This window comes from Gambusia affinis, linkage group LG06 (genome assembly GCF_019740435.1).
Source record: "Gambusia affinis linkage group LG06, SWU_Gaff_1.0, whole genome shotgun sequence".
NCBI lineage: Eukaryota > Metazoa > Chordata > Actinopteri > Cyprinodontiformes > Poeciliidae > Gambusia > Gambusia affinis.
The window spans coordinates 4,934,429-4,943,389 of record NC_057873.1 but is presented as its reverse complement, the minus strand read 5'-3'; the positions used below and the strand labels follow the sequence as shown (position 1 = coordinate 4,943,389).

Here is an 8,961-nt window from a genome sequence, read left to right as displayed (position 1 = left end):
ACGAACGTCTCTGCCTCCAACCGTCGGGCTAGCGTGCGACACGTGATTTCTTTTTAGCGTATCTTACGTCACGAATGGAACAAGCCGCGTTATTTCAGCTCGACGTAGGCCGACGCAGCCAAGCAACAGGGACAGCAGTTAGCTAACTAACAGCACAACTTTCCTATTTATCGGTTCCTGTGATAGTTCTACAAACGACTTATTCTGGCTCAGTTTATCCGGGAGGAAAAAAAGCAGAGTGCGGCTACGGTTTATTCTCCTCCCGTTGCCCGCCGTCACGCATTTACTGAAAAGTTATCTCGGGATAAATTAGCCAGATTTGTGACACGAAGTAGGTCATACAGCTACTTGTTTGGTCCGGATTCAACGTTGAGGACGATTTTACTGATACACGGATAATGGTTGTCTTGAAAAACATCCCCCCTCCCACCGAGGGAGTGCGGCACGAGCAAGCCGACACCACGGCGGTGCTGGACGGGCAGAGGCTGGGCTGCGGCACGCTGTACGTCGCCGAAACGTAAGTGAAACACATGGCGTTTGTTTTCATCTGTGGACAGCAGGTTGGGGTTTTAATAACATATTTATTGCAGAAAATGGGTAAATATATACAAACAAAGTAGATGAATATGTAGTATAATATATTGCAGGGATCGTCATACTTGGTTTTAATTGCATGATTACTTTTGTTTATTTTGTTTCTGTTACATCATACCACACGCTGTTGGATAAAACGGTTACATCTGAAAACGTTAGGATATTGCGTAAAAGTGCTATACGTCTTGTCAGTAATCTCAGAAAAGAAATCGTCATTTTCTAGAGATTCATTACACATAGAATACAATATTTAAAGCTTTTATTTTCTGTTGAAACTGGTTACATGTTTATCGCGATATATATACTTATTGATTTATTGTCCAGCATTAAGTGAATTGAAATGGTCTTTTGTGGCTTGTATTGTATTCATCTCCAAAGTGTGGTGCTGGAAAAGTTTGAGAACTTATCTTGAAAATGCTTGAAAAGTGTACAAACATATATTAAAGTATCAGGATGTGTAGCGATTGCACTTGACAAAAATAAATGCTTCAGTTGTTTACTGTGTCTTTTGTGACTTTGAATTTTTGTGTTATGATGAAAATAACGCACTTCGAAGTGCCTTGTTGCTGAAATGTGCAATTCAAATAGACTTGATTTAGGAGTTTTGCACAAACCCACACTTTGTGTATTTTTGTTTCTGTCAGACGCTTGTCGTGGTTTGATGGATCAGGGTTGGGTTTCTCTTTGGAGTATCCCTCCATCGGTCTCCATGCCATCTCCAGGGACGTGAGCGCTTACCCCCAGGAACACCTGTACGTCATGGTGAACGGAAATCTCAGCGGTAAGGGGGAAGTTTGTTTGAAATACCTGTTTTTATAACAGTGAATGTTTCTGTCACCTTCTGAGAAAATGTCTGGAGTCACTGGTTTGATGTTCACAGATGAGAATGAGGCGGAAATGGCTGAGAAAGGAGCTGGTGATGAAGCCGATGACGGCGGCAGCAGCAGCGACGGGGATGATGACGATGATGAAGGGACGATCACAGAGATTCGGTTTGTGCCGACCGACAAGACGTCATGTGAGTGACCACACTGTGGGAACTGACTTCCAGCCTATATTGATAATTATTGATTAGTTGTTTTGTTTTTTTGCTTTAAGTATCTGATATACTGCCATACTGATGGCATGAGCTTTCTTGTTCTATACAGTTTTCTCCCCACGCTGTTGCTTTTTATCTTTAAACAGTTATGAGGCATGGTTGCGAAACCTTTATCTGCTGCTGTGCAAGATACTCAACAGGTTGTTGCTAGGTAACCAAAGAATTAGTGAGTTGCTAGGTAATCAAAGAATTAGTGAGTTGCTAGGTAACCAAAGTTCTAAGATTGTAGGAAAGGAAAAATTGTGCCATGTGAACTAAGCTTGAGCTTTAGCTGTTAGCGGTTGAGCGGTTAAGGTCTTTGCTCTGTGTACATCTCCCAGAATGCTGTGTGGTTCTGGATCAGAGTTCAGTGAATATTCTATATATTAGATATTCTATCTGCTGTATTTTCTATTGTCAGATCCAATATTTATTTATTCAGGGTTTTTTTTTCTTGTTTTAAACAAAACAGTTTTTTGTTTGAAGTAAGTGACAGTAGTGGAATATTGCTGCCTCAGTGATGCATGAGGTTTGATAGTATGATCTTTTCCAAGCAGTGGAGTCCATGTTCTCAGCCATGTGTGAATGCCAAGCCCTTCATCCCGACCCAGATGACGAAGACTCTGATAATGACTTTGAGGGAGAGGAGTACGACGTGGAAGAAGCGGGTGAGGGAAAAAAATCTACGACACAGCACAAAACTGACCTGTGATTTTAATGTTTTACTTCCAAGCTTCCAGACTTTCTTGTAATAATTAAAGGTGACCTATCATGCCTTGCTAGGTAACGGCGCAATGTGACTCAACATTCCGAAAGATTTTGAAATGGCTCATTTTCCAGACACCAAAATAGAATAGAATATACTTTGATGATCCCCAAGGTGAAACTGATTAAAAACATTAGCATTGTTTTTTCTTTTTCTTTTAAGCGCTTAGGCTGCAGAAAACAGCAGCGATCCAAACGGAAGTATAAAAACGCACAAAACTTGAATTTTGTGTAATAGATCCCCTTTTAAAGTGCATTTCTGGAGGTCTTTAAAATTCATTCTGTCACTGTTAACAGTAATAACAGCAATATTTACATCTGCCCATATTTTCATATTGAAGCCTCCTAATTCAGAGGTTAGTGTCTCGGCTGCTGGAATTAAATTGACCAAGGGAAAACTGTGTACAATTTGCTTTGATGCAGCAAGATTCCCACATGGGTTCAATTCATTACCTCACCTGTTCCTCTGTTTTTGTTTAATATTTCTAAATTTCAAAAATGAAAGTGAATATTACTGTTGTGACCCTCCATTTTAAACAATGTAAAATGTAATAGCCATAAAAGAAAATATTCCACTAAAGTCTGGGTCCTTTAAAGCAGGAATTAAAAGCTTAATTTCCTTCATTTGTGTCTTTAACTTGTAAATATTTTTTTAGTATTTTTTACCAAGCTGGAATTGTTAACATGTTTTTCTTCAAAAATGTCAAATTTATTGAAACAATATGTTTAGATAGTTAGTGTTTTTGACTATAGTATTCTAATATTGCTGTATTTTTCTTTCAAAGTGATTCTTGAACTGCTGTTTTGCTCAGTAGCTCATCATAATTATCCCTGAATTACATAAATAACACTAACTCTCCTTCATTTCTTTTTGTTTTCCATCTTTCCATGGACCGGGGTTTTTTTGCAGAGGCAGGTAAGATGTGTAAAGTTTATCACACAATAACAGAACGTTAAAATTTTTAAATGTTGCAATAACGGTCTTAAGATCAGTTTACAAGGTTACAGAAAAACGTCCAAACCTGCAGAGACACTAGATGCTGTAGTAAAGCACCATAAAACCCCGAATGACTGGAAACTAAATATTGTCCAGGATTTTGAAACCTTTCATCTGGCTCGTCATATAATATGAACTCTGCGGCTCCAGATAGTTAGTTAAATCCTTTACACCAGGTAAATCCTCAAGATTACAAGGGAAACCTTTTTTACAGAGATAATTCGGATCATATCCTAAATCAGTGGTTCCCAAAGATTTTCTGGGGCCCCTAATGGATTACAATAAAATCCCCCTCAAAAAAGAAAAAAAAATCAACTGGGGACACACATCGTTCAACCTAAACACACATTTTGTTTTCAAACTCCACTGAAGTTAATTTCACACTTCAGGTTGCAACAAACTAAACTACAAACCGTCTTTACAGTGAAACATTTTTGTGCAACTGTTTTTTTTTTTTTTTCATTCATCCACCCCCCCTGCAATGGCACTGCGCCCCCTCTAGGGGGCCCGCCCCACACTTTGGGAACCACTGTCCTAAATATGTGTTGGTTTTTTTTTGATGCCTCCTCTGTTCCATCCTTCTTTAGGGCATTAGCTACTTGTGATCAGTTTTGCTGTGTTTTGAACTGGACCTCCATCTGAATTTCTTGCATCATCCGGGTCACGTGTCTGAAACCCAGCAATTAAATAAAGCTAAAAATGTAAACTGCACTCATTTTATAAACCCTTCATTACACCGACTGCTCTCTCGCACAGTGTGACGTCGTCTCTGGTCCTGAAGTGAATAATTCAAGAAGAAAAGTGTTTCAAATGCACATATTAAAGTTCTTAGAGGCTAAAATCAATGTGTCTCTATAAAAATCCAAAACCTGCTGAAACAACTCCTGATTCAGGATAGATTGATTCTCCATGTTTGTTCGTGCACTCAGAGCACGGCCATGCCGACGTCCCAACCTTCTACACGTGTGACGAGGGTTTGTCGGCGCTCACGCAGGAGGGCCAGGCCACGCTGGAGAGGCTGGAGGGGATGCTGGCCCAGTCTGTCAGCCAGCAGTACCACATGGCCGGAGTCAGAACCGAAGAAACAAAAGCCGAGTTTGAAGGTTTGAGTCGAGCTGGTGCTGTTTTTTTTTTTTTTTATTCTCTCCTGTTTTTTTAAAACCCATCACAACCTGTTGCTTAAATATACAAATCAATCAAAAAAGTTAAACTTATTTTACTTATCAACTGAATGAAAGCCACTGGTATTCGTATTTGCACATTGTTTGCTTCTGCTAATAGAGAAAAAAATTTCATGTTAATTTCTAACACAAATACTTGCAGGAAGAGGGCAGTTACTGAACTTAGTGAAACTACATCAAGAAGATAAATCGACACAAAAAATGTTTTTCCAGTTAGCTGTGTCCAAAATATTAAACACAACATGAAAAATTTAAATATCCAAGTGGAATAGAAACACGAAAAAGAAAAACAAAGGGGTAGAAAACAGAGTTTAAATTTGTGACAAGAGAAATGAACTATGAAGAGCATCCAAGCCTTTTCTCAGGAATCAAATCCTTATTTATTAAAAAAATTATGATGCAAACTGAGAGGCTAAATTGGTTAATTCAAATTAAAACATACTTAATTGATCCCAAAGGGAAAATAAATGACGTTGTAACTCAAATTTTCAACAGAATAATGAGAATCCGTCCTGAAAGCTGCTCTATTTGCAATATTTGTTTTAAGTTTATTTAAATAGTTCTGACAAAATGCCTTTTCCAACATGATGTAATTTATTTTGTTAAAATTATTAGACTGAGTCTCAATTCACGATTCTTCTCAAATAAACTTAAAATTTAAATTTTATTTGGAGAAAGAAACACAAGACAGTGGCTATAAAAAGGATCCACTCCCAGGAACGTTTTGTGTTTTTATTGCTTTTACAATTAAATCACAATCAACAGAATTTGACTTTAATAAAAAAATAATAATATGAAAGTGAAAACTGTTTTTTTTTTAATAAGCAAAAATAAGTGCAGAAATACTCACTCATTTTAAAGTGTTTAAAGTGAGTTAATTCAATAGAGATCCAGCCAATTGGTGCCAGTAGTCTCTTACCAGAGTGCATAGAGGGAGTGAATGCTGTCTAGGAGACACGGTGCATCAAAAATATTTGTTTTGTTGTTGCAGACGGGATGGAGGTGGATGCTGCAGCGATGGAGGCCGGTCAGTTTGAGGATGCAGATGTTGAGCACTAGTAAGAACAATTCTTGTTTTATTTATTTAGAATAAATGTGTATTTTTAAATGTTTTTCATATTTGACAAACTTTTCTTATTTACTTGGATATTTATAAATGTATGCATAGGATCTTGTCTTAATGGTAATTGTTTTCCACAGTTGATTTCTTTTGAAGGCTTAAACAACAAACTACATTTTAACTGCTGCGATGGAGTCACATTCCTGTGGATTCTAAGAAACATCAGGGTTTAAACCGATTCAGCTTCTTCTGGAGCTGAAATGATTAATCAAATAATTGGTGATTAATTTGTTATTGAAATAATCATCAAATAATTTAGTAACCGATTAATCGTGAACTGGAGTATACAGACCCTAAAAAAAGGCCTTTTGCTGGAAGAACAACATAGTCAGGGCTGATATTAAGCTAAACCTGTGCAAATAAATACATTTTGCATTTAGGATGAAACCCTTCTTTGTCTGAAAATGTTTTCTACCCAGAACTCCTCAAGTGGCATCACTTTAGTGGTGATGGTTCAAATTCTGTAGTAAAAAAAAAAAATCTCAAATTAAGCATCTTTTGCATCCAATTATTAATTAGTTTTCATTAAGGGAATACTATGTTATTGCACTTTTAATTTCCTATTTAAAAAAGGAATTACATTAGTTTTTATCTGCATATTTAAAAGTGTTTCTAATATTCTATAGAAAAGGCTTAAGTGATAAAAGAAAAATCTGCAAAATGTGGCAATTTTTTAATCAATCATCAAACCTCCAGATTAATCGTCAGAACAATCGATTAATCGTCAGACTAACTGATTGTCAGAATAATCAGTTACTTGTCAGAATAACCGATTAATCGTCAGACTAATTGTTTGTTTCAGGTCTTGTTTCTATTTTATCTTGCTTCCTGTACTGAAATGACTTCAGACTGGAGGAATCTAAAGGCTCCCTCATTAATAATTTATAAATTTAGCACAGAGAAGATTTGATCTTGCATTCCTAAATAAGAAAATCAAATGTTAGGAAAAGGCAGCGACAAAATCTAAATACAACAAACGCTGCTGCAGGCCTTGTCATGCACATGTTCGACTCTCCCTGCAGGACGAAGTCGTGTCCAAACGAAGCACCACCGGGATCAGAGACGAAGACGGCAGCACTTATTTCCGTTGGTTCTGCTCTGGCCCAAACCCTCTTCCTGTTTCAGGAGCTTTCTGTTCTTAGTGGTCCGTCTTGCATCATCTCATGTCTCGTGTTGAAGCTCAGTTTGTAGCATGTTGATGCATTTTTATGGTTAGATCATCAAGCTGCTGTGATGCAGGGAGCTACTGTTGAACTGTTGGAGAAAATACTCACATCCTGTTGACTCTATGAAAACATTTTGTTTTGTACCTAAAAGTTAATTTACTAGATTTTGTTTTCCTCCCTAGGTGTCTTTGTAAGAAATAATCAATAAAATAATTTTGTATCTTTTGTTCTGAGTTTGATTTGTTGTCTGAGGTTTTGCTTAATCAGACTAGTTTAAGGGTGAAATTAAAAATATTCCCACAACATGATGCTGCCACTTCCATACATTGCTGGATGGTACAACCGTCCCAGTTTTTTCTCCAAATGTAAGGGTGGTGATTATGAACATGTTTGTCCCTGTGGACATTTGCAAACTCCAATCTGCCTTTTAATGTGTGTTTTGGATTCTTCCTCGCTGTGTTAGCCAATGTCAATACAGAACAGTTTCACTGTAGATAACGACACCTTTTGGACCAGAACCCGTCTCCTCCCTGAGTGATATGATGGCTGGACATTTAAACCGATGAATGTGGCTCCTTCAAGCATCTGAAAATGTTCTTAAACAAACCTGAGATGTTCACAGAACAGCTGCATTAATACTGAGCTTAATATACACTTAGAACTGCAAAAAACAAAAACTTTACCAAGTATGTTTTATAAAGTGCATATCTGTGGATATCAATAATTGGGGCCTGCCCATAGCAATGCATAAGGAGAGCAGTGACTGACTTGCGAAGCAAGTCAGTCACTGCCTCCATGCATTGCATGGCAGGCACCTATTGTTCTACACCCAATAGAATGTCTCTTTATTATTATTATTCTTAACTTCTTCTTCCGTCAACCGGAATGCGGCTCGTACCGCTGCGAGCCCACCCACAAATGTGGTATCAAAACGTGCGGCTCGATCCCGGGTGGTGTGCTATTACTTTTGGTGGGCTTTGGAGTTACCATGGCAACGTAAAAAGCAAAAAACGACCCCAAAATCACTAACGAGCTCACCAGGTGCAAGTCTCGTCGTCAAGGGGACGAGGAAACCAGTAAATCCTGAAAATACCCCATTTTTGAGGATTTTCTGTGTCGTCATAACCTTAAGTAGAAACGCCATTCAAACTTCATTTTGTAGATACGTCCGTGATCTCTTTTAAAGTGAAGACAGCACGTCAATATGTATTATGGTTTGTCCACAACTTCTTTCTAAGCGACCCAAAGTTTTTGATTTTTGGAAAAATCAGAGTGTGAAGGCCGCTCCGCTAGAGTGAGAGTCAGAGCGACATTTTGACCCCAAATCATTTTTTAACTCGCCCTCACGCTCACAAATATTGCATGATTGGTATCAAACTTGGTCATGACATTGATACGCGTGCCTGCTCCGGTCAAATGTTTTCAAAAATTATCTAGCGCTTACAGTTTTCTCTCCAGGTGCTTCAGAGCAAAGTCATGCGCCAGGGTAGCAGACAGATCTCACTGATTCACTTCCATGTATTTCTGAAAAATTTCAGACCTTGGCACACACTTTTTTATCTCATCGCTGTTAATACTAGTGAGGTAGAGATATGAAGCGGGACTATGTGAGGCGACAAATAGCCCTCTCATATGCTTCAAAGCGGTTTTCGAATATGTATTACGGTTCCCGAGCAGGAAACAGTTGTTTGCAATGCTTTTTTAGTCAAACTGGCTGGCTCAAACAGAATTGTCTCCCCTGGATGTCTCACTCACAGCTGGCAGAGAGGATTATTTACCATGGCAACGGAACCCAGAGCAGGGAGAGCTGCTAGGACTACAAATCGCATCACTGTAGTTCTAACTAGTAGTTCAGTTAAAACAGAGGAGGACTGAGCTGGCCTTTAGAACAACTTGCTGCTATGGGCTGTATATAACTCATTTAACCCTGTCACTGTTACACATGGGATGAGTCTAGCCCTTTGAAATGAAGCTTACTGAAAATTTCAAAATAAAAGCCCTTGAAAATTTTTACATCAGGTCATTGCTTTTTGAGCGTTATATGACTGATTTAATCAATG

General features: G+C 38.2%; 1 protein-coding gene across 2 annotated transcripts; it reads left to right on the top strand.

The window, feature by feature from the left end:
* The first annotated feature begins 70 nt into the window (after positions 1-70).
* Positions 71-7,126, top strand: clns1a (chloride channel, nucleotide-sensitive, 1A). Of its 2 annotated transcripts, XM_044119349.1 has the most exons (8): positions 71-517; positions 1,239-1,375; positions 1,475-1,612; positions 2,230-2,340; positions 3,348-3,353; positions 4,364-4,537; positions 5,607-5,673; positions 6,758-7,126. In XM_044119349.1, coding segments are annotated over exons 1-8 (753 nt in total). In that variant the 5' UTR covers positions 71-398; the 3' UTR covers positions 6,759-7,126. The 2 variants fall into 2 exon arrangements, with proteins under 2 accessions (XP_043975284.1, XP_043975285.1); XM_044119350.1 differs by lacking the exon at positions 6,758-7,126 and having other exon boundaries at positions 5,607-5,674.
* Positions 7,127-8,961: the final 1,835 nt, after the last annotated feature.

Bases quoted from the DNA above. Each gene is read 5' to 3' on its own strand.
- clns1a (XM_044119349.1), top strand. From the start codon at position 399: ATGGTTGTCTTGAAAAACATCCCCCCTCCCACCGAGGGAGTGCGGCAC. The intron at 1,613-2,229 runs GTGAGTGACCAC...TTTTCCAAGCAG, and splicing joins GCCGACCGACAAGACGTCAT to TGGAGTCCATGTTCTCAGCC. The intron at 4,538-5,606 runs GTTTGAGTCGAG...TTGTTGTTGCAG, and splicing joins AACAAAAGCCGAGTTTGAAG to ACGGGATGGAGGTGGATGCT.